Source organism: Cucurbitaria berberidis, assembly GCF_010015615.1.
Source record: "Cucurbitaria berberidis CBS 394.84 unplaced genomic scaffold K460scaffold_5, whole genome shotgun sequence".
NCBI classification, from domain to species: domain Eukaryota; kingdom Fungi; phylum Ascomycota; class Dothideomycetes; order Pleosporales; family Cucurbitariaceae; genus Cucurbitaria; species Cucurbitaria berberidis.
Window position 1 is genome coordinate 2,454,970 of NW_024468939.1, and position 21,083 is coordinate 2,476,052.

General features: G+C 51.6%; 8 protein-coding genes across 8 annotated transcripts; 4 read left to right on the top strand and 4 right to left on the bottom strand.

Moving 5' to 3' along the window:
- Positions 1–225: 225 nt before the first annotated feature.
- Positions 226–2,176, bottom strand: K460DRAFT_181251 (PCI-domain-containing protein). Its single transcript, XM_040927052.1, has 4 exons — positions 2,074–2,176; positions 1,982–2,026; positions 1,647–1,927; positions 226–1,596 (listed from the first exon to the last, which is right to left on the bottom strand). Exons 1-4 carry the CDS (start codon positions 2,141–2,143, stop codon positions 574–576), a joined length of 1,419 nt encoding a protein of 472 aa, XP_040784823.1. The 5' UTR covers positions 2,144–2,176; the 3' UTR covers positions 226–573.
- A 1,632-nt stretch (positions 2,177–3,808) lies between these two features.
- Positions 3,809–4,228, bottom strand: K460DRAFT_293642 (uncharacterized protein; the record flags this gene model as incomplete). Its single annotated transcript, XM_040929437.1, has 1 exon — positions 3,809–4,228. A coding segment is annotated over one exon (420 nt), but the record flags the coding sequence as incomplete, so codon positions are not given.
- K460DRAFT_181436 (uncharacterized protein) lies at positions 4,002–6,387 on the bottom strand. Its single transcript, XM_040927053.1, has 3 exons — positions 6,224–6,387; positions 5,587–6,121; positions 4,002–5,277 (listed from the first exon to the last, which is right to left on the bottom strand). Exons 2-3 carry the CDS (start codon positions 6,047–6,049, stop codon positions 4,271–4,273), a joined length of 1,470 nt encoding a protein of 489 aa, XP_040784825.1. The 5' UTR covers positions 6,050–6,121; positions 6,224–6,387; the 3' UTR covers positions 4,002–4,270.
- A 2,476-nt stretch (positions 6,388–8,863) lies between these two features.
- K460DRAFT_181484 (uncharacterized protein) lies at positions 8,864–9,754 on the bottom strand. Its single transcript, XM_040927054.1, has one exon. The coding sequence runs from the start codon at positions 9,484–9,486 to the stop codon at positions 9,037–9,039; it is 450 nt and encodes a 149-aa protein (XP_040784826.1). The 5' UTR covers positions 9,487–9,754; the 3' UTR covers positions 8,864–9,036.
- Positions 9,755–12,454: 2,700 nt separating this feature from the next.
- K460DRAFT_291907 (HET-domain-containing protein) lies at positions 12,455–14,362 on the top strand (the record flags this gene model as incomplete). Its single annotated transcript, XM_040929319.1, has 1 exon — positions 12,455–14,362. The coding sequence occupies one exon, from the start codon at positions 12,455–12,457 to the stop codon at positions 14,360–14,362; it is 1,908 nt and encodes a 635-aa protein (XP_040784827.1).
- Positions 14,363–14,720: 358 nt separating this feature from the next.
- On the top strand, positions 14,721–16,139 carry K460DRAFT_409681 (uncharacterized protein; the record flags this gene model as incomplete). The annotated part of the gene is made up of 1 exon (XM_040937279.1): positions 14,721–16,139. The coding sequence occupies one exon, from the start codon at positions 14,721–14,723 to the stop codon at positions 16,137–16,139; it is 1,419 nt and encodes a 472-aa protein (XP_040784828.1).
- Positions 16,140–16,597: 458 nt separating this feature from the next.
- On the top strand, positions 16,598–18,568 carry K460DRAFT_345951 (uncharacterized protein). Its single transcript, XM_040931288.1, has 3 exons — positions 16,598–16,995; positions 17,074–17,906; positions 17,962–18,568. Exons 1-3 carry the CDS (start codon positions 16,812–16,814, stop codon positions 18,292–18,294), a joined length of 1,350 nt encoding a protein of 449 aa, XP_040784829.1. The 5' UTR covers positions 16,598–16,811; the 3' UTR covers positions 18,295–18,568.
- Positions 18,564–20,940, top strand: K460DRAFT_345953 (uncharacterized protein; the record flags this gene model as incomplete). The annotated part of the gene is made up of 3 exons (XM_040931289.1): positions 18,564–18,721; positions 18,921–19,416; positions 19,456–20,940. 3 exons carry the CDS (start codon positions 18,564–18,566, stop codon positions 20,938–20,940), a joined length of 2,139 nt encoding a protein of 712 aa, XP_040784830.1.
- Between the last annotated feature and the right edge of the window lie 143 nt (positions 20,941–21,083).

Below are 21,083 nucleotides of genomic sequence, written 5' to 3' on the forward strand. Positions count from 1 at the left end.
TTCAGTTTGTAAAGCGTAGCGTTGGCGTTTTAAGAGGGCGACATATCGTATCACATTTATATACCCAGCCTTCGTTATCTGTTTCATCTTCGGAGCCTCGTTCTTTCCTCTCTTTTTTTTTTGTCTCGCTACGAAAGTCTATGTAGGAGGGATGAATTAGCTTCTAGTAGTGCAATTTCGCAAGAATTATCTAGCTACGTAATGTAATGTCCCGTGGTGGATACGTCGTAGTTGACCGCACAGTGTTGTAATGTGATATATTTATTTTACGCATCACTTCAGAAAAAGGTGCGGATGCAGAGATATACTCTACTATATATGCATTGCCAAACGCTATGCCGTATCTCTACGGGACTAATATCGACCCAAGAGGTAATCTAGTCTGTGCAGTCTGCTCATATTCACCGACGCCTGAACGACTGCCTAGCTGCTATCGTGTACCTTGCGCCGCCCCGATTGAAACGCCTTGCAATGCTAACCGCTAAACCTACGCCCAAATTCCTCTCTGATGTATGCTTCGTAATGACACTTCCTATTTGGCTCCCAAGACTCAGCCTTGAGGGACTCATCTTCCTAAGTGAATCCCATCTTCGAGCCCAGACCGCGCAGGCTCGCACCAATCCCGTCACCCAGGCCGGACGACGTCTTCTCCCCTGAGAAGCCCTTGGATTGCTGGATGTCCATGCCCGCAGCGAGCATGTTGATACGCGTGAGTCGGAGACGCAGGGTGTGGTCGTACGTTTCGGCCATGGCCAGGGCCTCTGCGTGCACGTCGTGACGGGGATTCGTCGGCGGAGAGATGAGAAGGCGGTCGACTAGATCTATCCGCGCGTCGAGGGTTTCATTGTTGATCATCTCCTCCAACTCGTCTTCGATGCTCCTATGTCCTGCCGCGGGGAACTTGGACGCCATTTCATCGAGCGTCACGCAACTGAAGGGGATGAAGTACTGTACGATGCTCTTGGTTCGGATGCGGCCGTAGATTGTGTTGAGTACCTTGGAAAGATAGACATCTAGCAGGTAGTCGTTGCGGTAGCTTTCAAGGATTTCCAGACAGGCGCTGTATTTGGAGTTGCAAAAGAGGGCAATGGCGCGGCGAATGTGTGGTTCTAGCTCGAGGAAGTTTCGGAATTCGCTATTACCGAGAACTCTGTTCTGCAGGTCACTACGGTCCATGGATGCGAGTGCGCAGAGACCGCCATAGACGGCTACGTCATTGCCTGACAACACTTCCTTTTGCCATGTAATGTTTGCCGCGGGCTCGGCGATCAAGAATGCGGGTGAGGTTCCGAGGAAGTTTGCCGCAGCTTCGCGGTAGTTACCCATAGCCATGTGTGAGAGACCAGTACAGGCAGAAACAATAGGCTCGAGCTTGGTCTTCTCTTCGCCCTTGAGTTGGGCGGCATCCACCTTGGCCAGGTTTGCTTGTACGCCCAACCATGACTTCTGCGCAATACTAACGTACACGAGGCGCAGGGTCATATCGGCGAGGTGTTTGTTCGAAGTGCAGTGTTCGCGCATCTTCAGGTATGCCTTTTGCGCGTTACTGTAGTCACCAGTGTCGTAGTAGAAGTGGCCTAGGTCCTCGTTGCCCATCTGTAGTCTTATTAGCTCCCACATTTCCACGCAGTATTGACCACTCGTACCCGAATGCTCTCCTTGATCAAGTTGTTCTTGTATGACTTCAACTCATGCTCTAGCCGATCTTGCTCCTGCTGCGTCTCGCGCGTCTTCTTCTCCGCCCATGTCGTGTCTGTCAAAGCAGCCGGGTCTTGCGGTGCAATGCTACTGAAGTTCTCGACGAGGCTTGTGTATACGTTGACGTTCTTGCCCTTCTTTGCTTCGGCAATGGCGAGGCGGTAAGCGTCTACGGCGAGGTATGGCGAGTGGGAGCCGATATGAGAGAGCCGGTCGATTCGTGTGAAGCCTGGGAGCAAATCAGTCACTTCCTCCAACTACATCGAGGCTTTCAGGACCGTACCAGCATAATTGGCAATGTATGATTCCAGGTCGAACTTGGGCGGGTCTACTTGGATTAGCAGAGTACTTGCGAGTATAGTTGAGCCATCTTACCTTTCACAACGACTTCGCCCTTCGAAATCTGCTGCTGAAAGAAAGGCGACTGCTCCACGTTGGCCGCCATGGTTGAGTTATTGCGGTTGTCGTGCGGCGGTTGTGCGGACAGTTGATAGAGCTCCAAGCTATCTGAGTCGCTGCTGCCTTCCCCACGGCGGGGCGACATGACTAAGCAAGCTCCACCCCCTCCGCGATGAGGGTTGCTAGCACCTCGTCCTCCCATTGCAGGAGTATAACGAACAAGCCTCCCATTATCCGCAATAGAGAGTACGGTGCATTGCAATATCGTGAGGATATACGGCCTGCATCTACCTATGCCTTCGATCGTCCTCACGTCCGGATTGGGATTTTTGTTAGCGATCTGCAAATCAGTACGCCTCTATTATATGTAAAGGTCTGCACAGTGAGATAGGAAATGAACCAGTTAGCAAAGTACCGTTACTTCGAGTTTAGATCCCCTTGATGAGGGTCTGAGAATAAATCATAAGCGCGCTGGATACTCGCACCAGCAAATGACAAAGGCCTTGTGTAGATGGCGGCAGCATCGTGATTATTGTGCTTATCTCACACTCATTTCGAATCCCACAACTTATTCACGACGTAGGTAATATAGACAGCCAGCCTCAAAAGCACTAACGGATCTTACAATTCAAGATTTCCGAAGAGCCTCTTAGGGAGTTCCGCTGAGAATCATCTTCGGACTCCGCCTTACACATCACTACATAATCCACTTCATCACCCAAAATATCTTTCCTCTCGTATCACTAATTTCCACACACGTTTCAGAACCCGTTTTGAGTATATCACTGTTCAAGCCAAGCATCTTTTCAGCTCCCACGCCGTATTCAACGCTCAGCTCACCGCAGATCTACCCCCGATTAAGTAAGAAGCTGGGCCTCATGGCCAGCCCGTGGCGGGCCAAGAACGACGGATACTTGCAAGCGACACGGCCGCTGATGGATTTGGCCATAGTCAAGTACTGTTTGGGATTTGTGGGGGATTATGGGCAGATTTGATAAGCCGGATTGAAAGATATGAGGGGCTTGGGGGGAGGGCGGATCGACGCTGCAGTGATGGGGCGTAGATGCCAGGTACATAAGTGAGACGGGTACCCCCCAACGCATGGCATGCAGCTTCTGCATCGCTTTACGACGACTACAATATGAACGACCTTTACGTATCAGCCGCCGTCATGGGCGGAGACTCTGGTTGTCGCCTCTTTGATATGTGCGCAGGGGATCATCTTCACAACTCGTTTCTTCGACATGCACAGAGACGGAGTGTTTGCAGAGTAGAATGGAGTTCAAGTTGACTAGCAATAGATTCAGAAACTACGTCTTCGCGCACAGCACGGCTAGACATTACCATTCCCGGCGTACAATCTCATTCGAGTTCGCAACGACCCAACGCCAACACAAGACAAAAAGTTCCTCCAAAGGGAGAGTGGTATCGATCCAAAAAGAAATAAGAAAGAGCGCCGTATTCCCGCGGGATATTAAAAAGGAAAAAGGACATTAGACGCGGACGAAATCCCATCAACATGAAGTGGTAGTACAGCAAAGAGTCGTCGTCGTTCGTTCGTCGTCGCGTTTCTGTGTACGGGTCGACCATGTTTGCCCATGTAACCTTTTGAGTGTCCCAATCCATCCGTATCATATCCAGACCGTATCGCTCAAGTGCAGTCAGTCGGTCTCGATTCCAAAACAGCAAAGCAAAGCAAAATCAAATCAAATCAAATCATGAATTCCTCCATTTGTGGCACCTTGATGGTGCCCATGATGTTATCTGGGATCCAGGGCCCCTTCTCCTCAGGTGTCGCATCATGCAGCGAGTTCGCGCGGTTCATCGTCTGCACATCGAGATCGGTAACATAGCTCTTGCCATCGGGCAGCTTCATGCGCACTTCAAACTCCTGGTCAAGCATCATGTCGTCTTTCCATAGACGGCGGGGCCCGTCGTACACGCAGAGAACGCGCTTCTTCATCTTCATCTTGTCAGTCGGGCAGCCCCAGGAGACGGGGTAATTTTTGCGCTTCTTGCGCCCAGAGCCTGAGATTGCCACGCCGCCTTTGGAGAAGGTTAGGCCGGCCCGAGGACCTTTTTGCGTCTTCGTAATCTTGTTGTTGGTTGTGTTGGGGAGGTTGCCACCCCCGACGTGCTGCGTTGCGCCGACACCTCGGGGATGTGTTAATTGTCAATGGCCCTTGCTCGACTTGATACCTCCCTTGCCGGAGCGAGAGCGGCGCACGCCGTAGGTGTCATCCTTTTGGTCGTCATTGTCGAACTCCTCCTCCTCGTCTTCCTCCTCATCATCGTAGCTAGGCACGCTATACTCGATGCTCTTGGAAAGACCGTTACGGTCAAGGGTCTCGGTGACGTCCTTGTCTTCGGCCACAGAGGTGAGGAGGCGCTGGTTGATGGCCTCGCTGGGGTCGGCTTGCTGCACAACGCGCAGCACACAGTCGTCGAGATGTTCGTAGAACTCCTGCGCGTTGATGAAAGTGACCGAGCAGGTAGAGCAAGTACCAGCGACGTTCTGTTGGCCACTGAATGCCTTGCGACCAGATGGACCCTTCTTGCGGCTATTCGGGGGATTCTGCTCGACGCCGTGAACAGAGGTGAGATGTCGCTTGAAGACGTCGGCGCGGTTAAAGCTCTTCTCCGCCGCCGACCCACTGCCTGGGCAGAAGCCACAGACCATGGTACCCTTGTAATGCGTAAGAGTATGTCGGTTCTTGTCGTACTTCCTCGCGAAGCCCTTGACATTGTACTCGCAGGTCGTGATTGGGCACTTCTCTGGTCGCTCGTTCTGATGTGTGAGCATGTGAGCCTTCAAGTCTTTGAAGACACGACCGCACTCGGGAAGAGGGCAGAGACCCTTCTCGCGTGTCTCGTCGTCCAGCTCGTAGCTGCTACCGCTCTTCCGACTTGTGCCTGAGTTGTGGGAGTGAAGAGAGTTGACCGAGCCTCGCCTCTGACCGCCGAACTGTGGGTACGGCTGGTACTGTTGAGTGTGGAGATAGGGGCTAGCGCTTCCTCGCTTGATACGGGCTGAGCCAGGACGCTGGCTGTGCGAAGAGATTTGAGAAAGAGCTGGGGAAGGAGGCTGCTCGATGACTGGGAAATAAGGAGACGGCGTTGTCCTGATCTCAGGATAGGGGCTATGCGGCGCGAATGCGAACGGTTGGATCAGGTTGGGGTCTGCTTGCATCACGTCAGAACTTATCTTCTGTGGAGGTGGATTCGCAATACGGGGAGGAAACCGACAAGATTGGAAAGACTGAGAAAGAGGTGGAAGTGATTTGACTGAAGTAGATGTTGCGGGCGACATGTCGGCTATGCGGACCTCGTTCGACAAAAGAGAGTTTCTTCGCTCGTTTGACCTCACAGTGGACCAATTCGCCGATGCAGGAGTAATTGGTGTTCTGAACACATGCCTCTCAGACTGAGGCGTTGAAGGAGATGCAATAGAAGATGATGAAGCTTGTGTCGAAGGAACTGATGACTCACCCACAAAGGTCTTTTCAACTGCCATGATACCAGGATACTCGAAGCTTGATGTGAGTCCGAGGCCCATGGGATTCCAAGGCTCGTTGAATTGCGGTGCGAGGGATGGAGAGTGTATAACGGAAGATGACACTGAAGCACCGGACTCGGAAGAAGCTGAAAGGACCGGGGGTTGATCATGGAAAGAGTGTGAAGATGAATTGGGGGATCCGGCTGGCGTTTGGTAATGGAATGGCTTGACGCCTTGGTCGATTGTATCGTAGTGGAAATGCATATCTTGAGGTCTCGGGGCCTCCACAAGGGCACCCATGGGATCGTATGAGGCACCGAATGTCTGCTCCATGCCGTATGTTGAGGAAGGCAAGAAGGGCTGGTTATGGTGAAACTCCATCTGCTGCTCATGGGGATTTGAGTAGAGCTCAAAGTCGTGAGCCATATTTGGAGGATATGGGGCGTAGTCCACCATGTTGGGCAATGTTGAAAGCGAAAGGACGCAAGTTGAGAATTTTGCGTTGAGATACGGCTCGATCCTTATTACCGCATTCAAGTCAGCATAAGTAATAAACAGGTGCGATCCGATCGATGATGGGGGTTGGCAGGGCTAGCGCGTATTATAAGGGACCGACAGGGGCGAGCTTACCTTCCCGGAAAGATGCCGATCAAAGTCCAAAGACGTGGCACGGGTCGGCGACTACACGATATCGTCGATACCTCTGTAGATCTTTCGCTTGATTTTGGGTGAGTGACAGCGGGTGGATCCTTTCCGAGATATCTCGTACAGTAGTCCTCAAGGCAGGCAGGCAGGCGGAGGACGAGTCACAAGCGAGAGGGACTTGGTCCTGAACGGTAGTCCAAGGCTTTGGAAGGGTCTGGATAGAGGGGGGTTTATGCTAATCGGGGCCTGGAACTGGAGGACAATGCCTGGGGGGCGAAGTTGAGTTTATACATAAGGCCAGAGACAGGACCGCAATAGCCCCCATCGCGCACAGTGCACGAAGCCACTCGACAGCATGCCGCACCCCTGCTGGGTGTTTACTGCCCTACGGCCTACGGAAGCTTGGACTGGTGGCATGAGGTGGCAGATTGGGAACGGTCAGTGACGCTAGGAAAAAATAAGAAAGGTAAAGGTTACCGGCCGCCATGAATTGAGGTCCCCGCCTCGATCGCGCGCTCCGACCGCTTCGTGGTAGGACAGGCCTCCTGGAGTCGCGGTGTGCCCGACCCCTGTTCTGCTCGAGTGGACGCACCAGCAGAGCAAGCCATGCCGAAAGTAACAAGGGGAGACGGATATGGGCGAGTAAGATTACAGAGCGGAGGAGCCTCTACGCCTAGTCCGCCAAAAGCAGGCGAATTGGGCATAGGACCTGGACGATGCGCACGATTGATCACCGCTTCTGTCGGGGAGAGGGGAGGACTGGGGGGCCATGGTCCTGCCATTCCGCAGTCTTGGAGCCCGCGGCGCCTCTAATTCGCGATTCCTTCGCTTTGCCCGGTCCGCAATACGGGAGCGTGGCTGGTGAGCGGCTGTGCTTGCGTGAATGACGTCTCATTGGACATGGGACGGGTCTAATTTTACCTGACCATTGCCTCTAACGGGGCTCCTAAGCGACCGCTCGTGGGGCTCGTGGGCGCAGTCATCCGAACAAGCACCCAATGCGCTGACCTCACCGCGTTTCCCATCCTCTGGACGACACAGAATGAGGTTTGCTGTTGACTAACCGGCGGCCCACATCGTTGCGGTGCGTCATGGCCTCAAACTTCACCGCCAACGCGAGCGGACGCAAGGCTTCGAAGGCTAGGGCGCAACCACGCCGGCTCCCAATGCCGGGGCTTCTGGATAGCCACGGTTGCGCTTCGACATGGCGGATGCAGAAGCTTTGGTGGCTTCTCGCCAATTGCAGCGCTTCTGCATTCTCTGGTCGCAAACTTCAACTTGTGTCCCGTTTCATGAAGATGACCCGGTGGGGGTGATCCAGGGCACCGCAATCTCGCTCAGACAGTCTTGCGCTGTCAGAGGTGCCAGAGCACGCTATAGGCACACGTCTCGTCCTGTTAACGGGACGCCAGTTGGCACTGGCCTTGACCCGCGGACTTGACATTCCGTGTCCATGTCACTGCTGGGCCCGGGCAGCCATCTTGTCACTCCCTCTCTCGTGGTCCCTGAATCCTTCTGGCCCGAGAGCATGGATAAAGTTTAATAAGAAAGCGTGAACCGCAGGCTGGTGCTCTCCGTCTTCGACCATGCAGCCTATCATGTCCAGCCTGACCCTGACCAAGCACATAGACCTGTACTGCAACCGCCACATGAATATTGACTGTGTTACTACTCGATGCTTCTCGACGATGGAATGTAACACATCTGCCCAAAGCAGACAAGAACTCGATCTCACCCCGTTAATGAGGCGCCCAACTTCAGTACGTTAAATCACCGAAGGCGCAACGCTAATGCGTTCCCCTGGGGAGTATCAGGCTTTCCGAAATTGAGAACTGACTGGTGCATGTGCGGGGTGATTCTTCCCATGGAACGGCCCTTCGTCCTTCCATGGAAACCCATGTTAGTGCAGATACCTGGGCTCTGAAATCGAGATTGTGATCATAGCCCAACGCGCCGTCGAGCTTTCGGTGACTAGAGCATAACACTCAGAGCATAATTGCTGATTGGCTTTCTAATAGGGTTTTGTGACGTCCGGGAAGGTATATGGGAGGCCACGGACTATTTTAGTCCTGCGCCCTGAAGCTGTGGGGGTGATCATATTTCATGTACGCAATAGATACGTGTTATACGTGACCACCCACGGCCGCTGCCCCTCTACAGGGCCAAAGAGACTGACACATCAATATGAAAGGTGCAGCACCAAGGAAGCTAGTCTCAGGTGTAATGGTAACATGGCTGCGCACCGCCACATGTCCATATCCTCTATAATTAGCGCAGAATAGCAGGAGAGGACGCAAAGTAGACAAATCATCGAGTCCTTTTACTGTGTCTCGAGAACAGAACGTGCGTGGATCGCATGTGCTTCCAGAGAGGAAGCTGCACGGCCGCAGGTGATTGGCCGTCTAGCTCGCCTAGTGACTAGCATCCATTCGACGACCCTACCCGAAGCGGGCTTGTGGTTGCGGAATAGAGTGATGGAAATGACCGACGGCAGATAGGCTATCGCGGAAAGGGATTGTTTCGCGAAAAACCTAGTCGACCATCTAACCTGTGTTCCGTCCTTGAAAGTTCGAATGGTACCAGACTATGTATGTGAGCGATTGACATGCAGGAGACATGTTTCGTCGCGTGCTGATGATGTTTGTGGTTTGTATTTCGATTGGCATTCGACTCGTCATTATTGGGGCTTTCTGGCCGTTGGCTTGGTTTTGCTCAGTGCATCTAATCTTAAGAGTAAGCGCGGAGAGGCATCCCGCCATCCACAAGTCTCGAAACGTTCGATTACCCCCACAGACTTTTCACGAAAAGGGGCTCGAAGACCGATGAAAGCAACAATTGAGACATGCGGTAGCCTCAGCAGGGAAGATGAGCCAGCCATGGCACACAAGTCTCCTGCGTCTGCGACTGGTCCAATTACGACAATGTGCGGTATGGTCCGGCCCTTCCTTGGTACCGGAGACGATCGTTCCGTCGCTTGACCTTGTTGGCGCTCCGTCAATGCTTTCGTGCAAGATATCGTTGTTTGAGATGAACGTAGCGCAAATGTTAGCATGCAGGCCCCTTCTGGAAGGCCACACGGAATGAGGGGTGCGACAGCAGATGGGTGTGCAGCACATGGAACGCCCAAAGCCACACACACGGGTGATCCGCAGAGGGTTGCTTGCTGTATGAGTACCAATATTTCGGAATTCCCCAGTTCGGCGCCGCATCACTTTCGAGGAATGCAGGCATCTTGTGTCCCGTTCCATGGCAATGGTTCTGGGGACCTATGGCAGCCGGTCAATTCCTTGTGCGACGCAATCTATCCTCGACCTCTAGCGCCCGATTTCACGTAAAGGCTGTGCGAGTCGGGGTGCCAAATTTGGAATCGTTGCAATCACACCTTGCATGCATACGCGCCAAAATGGGAGGTATTCTATCGGCGAGAGCAAGTCTGCTCAGAGATGGTGAGTGGGTTTATCCGTTTCGAGCCATCGTGTCATGTTAGTTCCTACCGTCGTTCATCGGCTTCACCGCGTGTCGATAACAAAATGGAGGACGGTTAGATTGTTTGCGTCGGCCTCGCCTAAGCACGACAACCCCGCAAAGCAAGCCACGGATCCAGATAGAGACGAGCAAACACCGGCCAGCTGGATTAGCGTCCCAAGGCGATCCTTCCCGTGCACATAAATGATGACTTGCCGTGTTAAGACAGGGGTACTCTCGGGCCGAACAGGGAGCATGGATTTGAATCGAATGTGAGGAGAGATTTCTGCCCGTGCCAGCACATGCTTTTCGACTTCCATGTGCGTTCAGCAGTTGGATTCCCAGCTGACTGATTTTGCGAGCAGAGCCTCATACCCCTCGCACCCCTCTGCCAGAGGTAGCATGATTGGTCAGCCCATACTGCTGGCGCGTCGCCCACCCTCCACGTTGAAATGTGCAGCACAAACAAACAAGATTAGAAAACTGGAAGCTGGCGTGTTGCGCGGTATATTCCTGCCAATCATCGCTTCTCGCAGTCAAGCCCGCAAGACCAAAGAGATGTGTTGGCAGCCTGGCCACCATCTCAGGCTGCAAGGAGCTGCATACAATTACCAGAAGGGTTTTGCATGCCATCCGAACCAGGGCTGTTTTCAAAAGCGGCGCCCATTCCCACAAGTTGCTTTCAAGGCTGGCTGGAAATGTTGCCGCACATTACAAGCCATGCAATGGAAACATCCGTGAGGGGTTTTGGGGGAGAATGAGGTGGTCGGGAGCGCCATCCTTTCGCCTCAGGACCCTGTCAGCAAAAGCAATAGTAAAGCCCCATGCATGGAGAGGACCAAGGGACTCAACCAGCCTCGTGACAACTGCGGCAGACAACCCCATCTTCCAGTGTTGGGCACTGGTCCAGGAGGACCCATTTGTGAGGATTGGTCGGTTGCTAGTTATCACTCAAAGGGTCCGTGTATCGCTGATTCTGGCCCCTCCTCTCGCCAACCCCAGTCCTGCAGGACCATTCGAGTTAGATACTGAAAACATGTTGCGTGCCAGGCCACGAGCCTAAACGGATTCACAAGAGCGATGATCGCTAAGAAGTCTAGAGTGCTTGTTGCCTTGATCGGGTTGCTCCGCGGGAGGATCCATATTGATTTAATGTTCGGCGACCAGATATGAGACTTGCGCAGAACTATATCGAGACTGGCAGTCAGGTTGTCCTCCCTGCTGTGCCGGGGCAATGACGTGGGCAGGGCCTAGGATTGCGAGACGTGTTGGGCTCCTCGCTTCCCGCCAGCCTGGTGCTTGCGAGATGTCTTGAACGAAGAAGAATCAGCCGTGGCGATGGCAGCAAACCAAGCAAATGAGAAAGAAATTGCAGTAAAGAAGAGATGTAGTTGAAGTAGAGTTGTTGTGGAGCGAGTGCCAACCGCAGAGTTGGGTGCCCTCAGCTCACACGGCGGACGATACGAAAGAGGCAACTACCCTCCGAACGCCCACTCCCCATCGCCCTCAGCTGGTGGACTTTATCTTGACGACGATGCTTTCTTTGTGGTGAATAAGAGAGAGAGGCATTGCTATCGTCAAGCTGCGTTGCGAGAGTCGCGTACCGACGTTCGCACCTGCCCCTCGTAGCGGCTGACGACACGTGAAGCTACTCACCAACCTCATCTCCTACCAACCTGTCTTCCTGACTCTTGATGCTCATATTCTAATTTCAGTCGTACTGAATAGAGGACCGGCTCCACTTCATCCTGTAGCCATCATCAGACAAGCAGGATGTCTCGACTTTTGGCGGGTTACAACAGCATCTGCTTGAGTTTGACAGCGAATCAACGCGCGCTTACCTCAGGACCAATCTCTGCGCAACCATCCAAGCTCCTTGATCATCTTCACAACCTCAGAAACCATCCACCTTATATGCCAGATGTAACAACGGTGCATACGTGCGACTGCTGAATCCCCCAGAGTCGCGCCGACTCGACTAACGCTGGTGAGCCTCGACTTAACATCGCGACATCCAAAGGCGCGCGTCTAAGCCAATGAAGCTTGCATGGGGCGCGGCAACTTCCCAATCCCTTGAACTTCAATGTAAGACCGAGTCCATACTATCGCTACAGGGCTCTGATGTCGTTCTCTAGCTGTGGTCTTAGGGCAGCGTTGTCTCTGCTACTTACAATGTCATACCCACGACAATTTTGGACCGCCAATGTGGAGTTCCTAAAAGCATCTTCAGATTCTAAACGAGTTGGATCCACCCCTGAACAATTTCGGTCTCAGCAGCTGCAAAACAGCGATGCTGACTCTAGCCCGGTTAGCCATCCAACGAGATACACTTTGCAAGTTACCAATAGCAGTATGCCTCAGCTATTTGCAGGGTCTCAGCCACAACAACAGCCTGTTGGAAACGTCGCGTTTCTATCTGCGTTGCCGCCCAGTATACCTCAGACATCTACAGGACCTCTACCACAACAACGATCTGCAAATGTTGCGTTTCTGTCTACGTTGCCGCCTCAAAGGACTACCTCGAGTAACACGATGGCATCCACTACCAAGTCTTTCGAGATCTATCGGGGGTATACAATGCCATCATCAAACCAGACAGATCGACAAAGTTCGAGTGCCCACAACCAAGAAACAAATGCCGAACCAGCTGCGCTCATGCGCCCACCACCTCAAATGAATACAACGCAAGGTCCAATTCTTCGTCCAAACGCCGAGTCTCCCATCACAAGTGCTGGTGGATCGCCTCTGAATATGTTCGCATACCCACCGCTCAAAGAAACCTCCGCCGGCAACCTAAGACTTCTTCGGATTGATGGCACCTTAGACGGTAGCCCGTCTGGCGATTTGTGTTGTACCCTCGTCGCCGCACAGCCGTGGATTACTGGAGAGCATTACGAATGTTTGAGTTACTGTTGGGGCAATTCAACGGAAGCAGGTCGTCTCTTCATTAGGACGTCTGAACACCCGACATGCAACTATAAGCAAGTCAAAGTTAGCATGAACCTTTGCAGTGCAATGCGCAAGCTCAGATCAACGCATACTATGAAGTGGCTGTGGATTGATGCCATATCTATCGACCAATCAAATTTAAAGGAGCGCGCTTCCCAAGTTGCCATGATGAAAGATATATACAGCAAGGCTTCAGGCGTTGTAATCTGGCTCGGAGAAGGCGATCGTTGTTTAACTGCTTCTGTGTCCACCATATCTGCCATATCGGAGCGTTTCCAAGTAGACACACGGATTGCGCCAACATCCATCGTGGGGCCTGATGGCCTGCGTTTGACTGCAATCGATATAGAACAATTACGCTCATATGTGTCCATCGAGATACTGGGAACCACGCTGGAGCATGCTTACAAGCTTCTCGCGCACTTCTTTGCGCTGCCTTGGTTCCGCCGCGTCTGGGTGCTGCAAGAAGCATTCGCACACAATAAGATCACTGTTCGACTAGGAGAGCATACACTGCCATGGGGCGCAGTCATTCTAGCAGCTATTTGGGCCTCAGGATTCACGCGCACATATATCGCCAAGTCGGCCAATGAGTACCCAGCCGAAGGCGCCATGAATCGAGGCTATTTGCCGGAGCTTTGGCTCGGACTCTTACATACAAGAGCTACTAGAGGCTTATCCATGCTCGAGCTAGTATCACGTACGAGAGATTTCGAGGCCTCGGATCCGAGAGACAAGGTCTTTGGTCTTCTCGGTCTGGCAAATGATGTTGGCAATCCTCAGACTCGAACAGTTGGCCTTCGCCCAGACTACACTAAAAGTAAGAACGAAGTCTATGCTGCATTCGCCAAAGATCTCATAACAAATACGGGAAGCCTGGACGTCCTATCCCTTGTGAACACCTTTACCCCTCGAACGCAAAATCAAGAATTAGTCTCATGGATGCCGAACCTTGATGCACGAGTAGCTACAATCCGCGGGTTGGGGTTTCCGAGAAAGTATAATGCTTCCTTCTCAACAATAGCCAATGTGGACATCGTCACTCAACACAAACAAGATAATCTTACTCTAGTCCTCTCTGGCTTCTACATTGATACAGTCCACTATGTCACAGAGAGCACTATGTCCTTTTCTCGGGACCTCAAGGTTTACATCAAGGGTCATATCGAGGCAGTCACAGAGTTGTGGAAGACCTACGTGAGATGCAGCAACCCTGGCGTCCCAGAAAACATTATTCTGCAATCCTACATCGAACTCATGGCCGCTGCTGGATTTGCTATGCCCACCGAGTTCCCTGCCTATCCTCTAGGCAAGATCGTTCCGTCTCGCGAGGTACCCTCACTAGTCGCAGATTTTGCAGCGTACTGGTCTCGAGTTGAACCCGAGTTTTCAAGCTTCTCTGAAGCTCTCGGATCCCGTCTCAAACAGCTGGCCGAATTGGGCAATGCAGAGCAATTTGGTGTGCTTGCAGGGAAAGCGTGCCATGAGCGACATTTCTTCCTCACCGCTAGAGGACGTATAGGTCTTTGTCCGAGGGATGCACAAGAGGGGGATCGGATCGTCATATTGTATGGAGGGAGCGTGCCGTATGTGTCGAGAGCGAGAGAGCGTGGGAATTGGACTTTTGTTGGCGAGTGCTACGTTGACGGTATTATGTTTGGGGAGGCAGAGAAGATACAAAGGCAGGATCAGATCTTTCCTCTGCTGTGATGAGCACCAGGAGTCTGATGTGTCCACTACTCGTTTTCGCCGTTGAATAGCCTGGCGTTTCCCCTCGCTTGTCCACAACACAAAGATGACTTTCCGGCTATGGCTCTCTCACCCTGATACCGTTCATTATTAAACCCCTTCTAAGATTCGCAGAGCTCTCTCACCTGAGGCGCGCACAAACTCCGCAGGTAAAGGCAGACCGGTTCGTGCTGGGAGGGTTATAAGTATTCACATCACCTCTCAAGATATCATTTCTTCTGTTCTCAACTCCCTCGAATATCTATTTACTTTTGTTTACAAAGCTCAAATCAGTCGTGCCAACACAAGACGGTTTAGTGCAACATCTCTATTCACAACGATGTCCCTCTCAACGATTCCACCCGAGCTTGGTGGCGAAATCGCCCGCTTCATGGACCATGACGCACTCAACAATCTTTCGAAAGTCTCCAAGTACTATCGGAGTATCGCAGAGCCATTCCTTTACCGGAATCTCGAGTTCAGAGGTCGGCAAGATACCAACATTCGCTGGCTATTCTTAACAATTGTGTCCCGACCCGGTCTTGCTGCGCATATCAGATCTTTCAAATTGATCCTCAGATGGAGCCAGGCGAAGGGCAAAGCAACCACTGTTGACTTAAACGAAAGCTTTTGCAAGTTATACAAACAGCTCAAAGGTGTTTTGCTTGAGATCCTCGGTGCAAATGCGCCTCCAGAAATGACCAGCACTTGGGTGTGTGAGATTGCAAGACCCGACGGCCTCGAAGGTTGTTTGGCATACATCCTATTCCGGGCAGTTTCAATCCTATCAATTGACCTTGGAGAGCCGATACTGCCCAAGTTTGGTCCACTCCTTGCTCAGATCGCATACTATGCATGCCAAAAGGGCATATTTAAAGCGTCGGTACCCTTCTCGAGACTGAAGAATTTTCGGGGCCCCTTCCCAGGTGTAAGGAACATACCGCATCTCCCTTCACTCGACTTCCTCGAAATCACACACTGGTCATGGAAATTGCAGGATACTCTCAATCGAGCGCCGGATATCCGTACGTTGGATACAGCAGGTGGGACAAAGATTCAGAGTCTGAAGTTACAATTCGTCGACATACAAATTTCTACATTATGCAAGCTCCTGCAACACGAGCGCCTACGTCATCTCACGGTATTCTCTATGATTAACATGTATGACCTTGGAAACGACATTTCTCAATCTATAATAACCACGCTTCAAGACCACTGTCCTTACCTCACAACTCTGGAATGGCTCTGCTGGGCTGAAGAATTCGGCGAGGGGAATTCGGAGCCAGTACAAGGACTTCAAGAACTTCATTCCCTCACAATTCTCCTTATTGATCTAAGTTTCATGGTCAATCATCCGCCTCGTACTTCTGACTTCCTCAACCTCACCCGCATTCTGCCGCCCAATCTTGAATCCTTAAATCTCGCCAGTGTCCCTTGCTGGAATTTTGTCGATTGGGTTGAACCGTACGCCAACAATGCAGTCAGCACGAAACACGCAATGCAACATATGCGGTATCTCAAAGCATACATCCCGTTGCGAAAGTTCTCTATCAGTTTAGACCCGGTGTTGGAAGGCGACCGGGCATTGTGGATGCAACGATTTTCTGGCATCCGACACTTTTTGATCACCATGGCTCGCTCTTTCTTGGCGATGGGAATCAAACTCTCAATTCTCGAGGAGGTGCTTGGGTCCTACAGCGAACTCAGATCTGAGCTCTTAGTGGATGCGGAGTCCACAGCAGACGACGAGATCCATTGAGGAGCAGTGAACAATGCGGCGTTTGAATGGGGATATGCAACAGGATCTTGAAGAAGAACGGAAATGTGGGAGCTAATGCGGTATGCCAGTATGGTGGGGGCGACACTAGGAAGGTAAAATGGGACGAAAAGGTTATTCAAGTGCAGATGGAGTTTCTCATTGGCATTGTAGTCTTCTTTGATGCCTTTCGACATCACTATCGCTTCCAATGACATCACTTTGAGATCTCGCCCATTTGCTCTCAGCCTTGTTCATGTCCATCATAGCATGAATGCTGTGCTACGAATGACTATCTCATTGTCCTTTCAATGGTATCTATTCCAACCTACGTGGGCGAACAGGCGTTTGGGGTTCGCTGCCTGGGCCAATCAATGCCCACATGTGGGTCCCGTCACAGGGGCGCGCTAGACAGTTTTCACACCGCCTTCGTTCTCGTGTCCGCCACAAACTCGCGGCCTCCAGTCGCGAACACCTACTGTCTTTCTCCGTCCTTAGTATCTGCTGTTAGCATTGCATTCCCGGCTTATCTCAACAATCCCTTAGCCATTGACGGCGCTCGCCTTCTTTCAATTGTTTCCATTGCGCAACGATCAAGCGTCATCGTTCGATCGTACGACTTTGTACTACCTCGCCACAATCAACAAAACGCCAAGCCACCATATCATCCATTAGATGGGCCGACTTGCCTTCCCTCTCGATGCAGAGCTTACCGGCCCGGATCGTGTAGTTCTTAGCATCTTGCAGAAACAGTATGAAGCACATGGAGACCCTTTGGATAAAGCTTCTTCGGAGGTAGCGGAGGAATCGGACGACTCAGAGACCAAGCACTCTAAATTCGTCTCACCATCACCAGAAGGTACATTATATCCTTGAACTTCTGCTATGGCTAAGAAGTCATTATTTCTTAATTTGATTATCATCTGACAATTTACAGATCTTCAAGACCAAGAGCAGCAAGCAATCGCTTACCTGAAGAACTCCAACAACCCAAAGTCAGATGCATTTGAACCTACAATCTTCAGCTCTGTGGATGAACCAGATATCAAGAACGCCCTTCTCCGACAATGGATCATTGATCCGTACATCCGGTGGGCTCGGACAGTTGTTCGCGTTGAGACGGACGTTGTCATGGTCACCCATCTTTTACTCTACTCATGCACAACACTCCCATCCGCTTTGTACTTGTTCAAAAACTTCCACTGGTGGCACGCCATCCTACACGGCGTTATGCAAGGGTGGTATATGGGAGCATACACGCTTTTGAGGCATCAACATATCCACATGCGCGGAGTTCTTAGCAAGAAGTACGCCATCATCGACCAGCTTTTCCCATACGTTCTCGATCCGTTGATGGGACACACTTGGAACTCCTACTACTACCATCACGTCAAGCATCACCATGTCGAAGGCAATGGCCCCGATGATCTCTCCTCTACGGTCCGGTACCAGAGAGACGATGTGTGGGATTTCATGCGCTATGTCGGCCGCTTCTACTTCTTGATCTGGTTTGATCTGCCTCGGTACTTCCTGCGCACTCGTAAACCTGTCCTTGCTTTCAAGGCAGGCGGGTGGGAGCTCTCCAGCTACGCTTTCTTGTACATCATGTTCGCATACGTCAACGCGCCCGCCGCAGTATTTGTGTTATTTGTCCCCCTCGCGCTTATGCGCCTCGCTCTGATGACCGGAAACTGGGGTCAGCATGCGCTCGTAGACGAAATGGAGCCGGACTCGGACTTCAGATCCAGCATTACACTTATTGATGTTCCTGTGAGTCGAACATTAATTGCAGACGAAGTTGAAAGGTCGCTAATGTACATCACAGAGCAACCGTTACTGCTACAATGATGGCTACCACACATCTCACCATCTCAACCCGCTACGGCATTGGCGCGACCATCCTGTGGCCTTCCTCTCCCAGAAGAAGCAGTATGCTGATGAACATGCGCTGGTATTCTACAATATCGACTACATGTTTCTCACGATCAACCTGCTGAGGAAGAATTACGAGCACGTCGCGCGCTGCTTAGTACCCATGGGCGATCAGATGAAGCTTACGCTTGAAGAGAGGGCAGAGATGCTGAAGCGCAAGACAAGGAAGTTCACAGAAGAGGAAATTGCGGAGAAGTGGGGGAAGCAGTATGCGAAACTGAAATAGACGAAGGCTAAGATCTCCAAAAAAACGGCGTCTGTATGTATTGATAAAGTCGAGGATGTTATAGGCGCTTGTAAGGACAAATCAAAGACCTAGAATATTTTGGGAAAATCCCCAGACAAAAGTTCGTCCCTCCTTCCTCAAAGTACCAACTTCTTCGGACAGTGACGTGGGCTCTTGCCTCGGAATTTCCACTCTTCAATCACCCAATGCCACCCAATCCTAACGCCTCGCGAACTGTCCTAGACCGCATCATTGATTCAGCTCTGGCAATGGCGCTCATACATCAATTACCAATTGACCACAGCTTATTTATCACAACACCAAACGCGATACAGTATCGCTCTCAGCTCATCGACAAGTCCCTCTTCGAATGCGAAACCGCGAGCGGCATCGTCAACGCGTGTGCGTCGAAAGACAATAGTGGCCTGTTCGCCGTCGCAGACAGTCAGGTCGTTGTATTGTATGATGTAGCGCAAGGCAAGAACAAGAGATACAAGTTTAAGGGTGGTGATGTCAGACAAGCGTCGTTGAAAGGTCGGTTCTACGACTAACAATACATAGGGCGAGCCTCGTCTCCTCCTTTTCTCGCCTGATTCGCGCACACTCTACTTCACTACAACCTTGAGCACATCGGTTCAAGCGTACTCCATCCCAGCAGCGGAACTCTTGCCCTCGCTGCCGTCACATCCATCACCACCAAACACTATCGCAGTATCATGCAATGGCGACGTACTGCTATCAGCCTCGCCTGATCCGCCGATGATATATCTTCATGACAGAAGATGGGGAGGCAGCGCGCCAGTCAACTTTCAACCTATAGATGCCCATTCGCCTATCAATTGCGCCGTGTTTCATTCTTCTGACGGCCTCGAATCGCTATCTCATACGAGTTTTGTGTTGGGCTTCCAGGATGGCAGTTTGGCCATGTATCGACTCCTCGTTCCACCCCTTTCGAAGTATCATAAAGGCTCGCACACGCACCGTTTCCAACCTCAACCACTGAGGGTTGGCGCACTGAAGAAGCTGCACAAGGCGGCAATGGGAGGCATAACAGCAGCAGCGCTCATCCCAGGCTACAAGTCGCGTGTGGTCAGTATCGGGCAAGATGGACGCTGCCGACTCGTCGACTTTGAGGGCGGCGGAAAAGTGCTCAGGACATAGCATGTCTCCGGTCCAGCGATTTGTGTATCCGTCGTATCAGACAGATCTATTTCATCGAATATTAGGAATGAAAAGGTGTTGCTGCTACGTGGTGAGGCAACAGAAGATGCTGGTCAGGTCTACGAAGGCTTGGAGACACTCATCGCGATCGGTACACAAGCTGGGAAGGTTCTGGTGTTCAACGTTCTTGGCTTACTCATATATGAGATAGCCATGGGCGTGCCAATTGTCAACGTCGAGTGGGTCGGCGATATGTCCGCACCGTCGGTCCTGCCAAACCGTAAATTTTCGTTGTCGCCTGAGCCACGTCCGGTGACGGACAGGCTATCGAAGGAGATTGAGGTTCTTACTGATGAAGAAAGTGGCACCGTAATGAAGACAGCATCGCCGTTCAAGCGAGTTGGAGAATTTCAAGCGATCCCGACTGCATACACGCGAGACTTGTTCACCAACGATCTTCCACAGCGCATGTCACGTCAATCCACTCGAAAGCGATCAGATGCTTCGAGCGGCTCACCGCTACAAGTCAACAGGACCCACGAGCGACCGAGAAGAAAGTCGCTGATACGACCGCGCATCGCAACAGAAACATTTGAGTCACCTGTGGCAGCACCCCGTCTTCCTATGTCTAACAGCAGAGCAAAATCATCCTCACTTTCTGCACCACCATTACAAGAAAGTCGTAGGTGGCCACAAGTACACCAAGCACCGAATGTGCCACCATCATCCAAAGCACGTCGCCTCTCTGCCTCTTATGCATCTTTTTCGTCTCAGGGTTCTGTCTCCGACCAAGAATTCTTCACACCTCCTTCTACACAGCGAGACAAGGGCAAGACACCCCAGCGGTGTGTGAGCCAGCAAGCATCAGTCACTGCGTCAAAGAGCTCAGCACGTTTTCCACCACCACTTCGTTCTGTTTCTCCGGATCCGTCAAATATACCAAGCAGACTCAATCTTCGCCCAGCCTCGCAGACCTTCAATCCTACGTTTGGTACAAATCAAGCAGAACGCAGCGCGGGTCCCTCTATCCCTGCCCCAAAGACTCCGCAACGTCACGTCACCATCGATGCCCCAGGTTCTTCATCGTCTCTTGATAGCCTGTATTCTCGCCCAACGTCGCGTGTGGTGAAGGAAGCTTCACGAAGACGGTCCTCGATAATCTCAACAAGGACACCACAGCTCACCCGACCCATGACCCAAAGATCTGATAGTTCACCGAAATATTTAGATGGAGAAATGGATGAACCAAAACCAAAGTCTGCATCTAGAGCAAGACCAGCTTTAATTAAGACGTCCAGACGGGACTTCAGCTATGAGTCCGGTCAGCGATTCGAAATGGGAAGACGAGAGCGGGTTTTTACTAGTGTTGATGAGATGCAGCAGCTGCGAGACAATACAGAGATGTTGAGGGACGACATGCAGGCGTTACGAGAAGAATTCCGGGCATTAAAAGATGTGTTGCTGGGCTGGAGGGCGGGGGAATAACAGTTAGGTGGGCTGTGGTGTGTCGCTTCTCCAGTTGTCCTTGCTCGTCTTATCTTTGTTCTTGTCGCGCTCTACTCTCCCCAGTGATATCCATATTCAACCTTTTCAACACATATCAAAAAGAAATCGCATAAATTGAACCA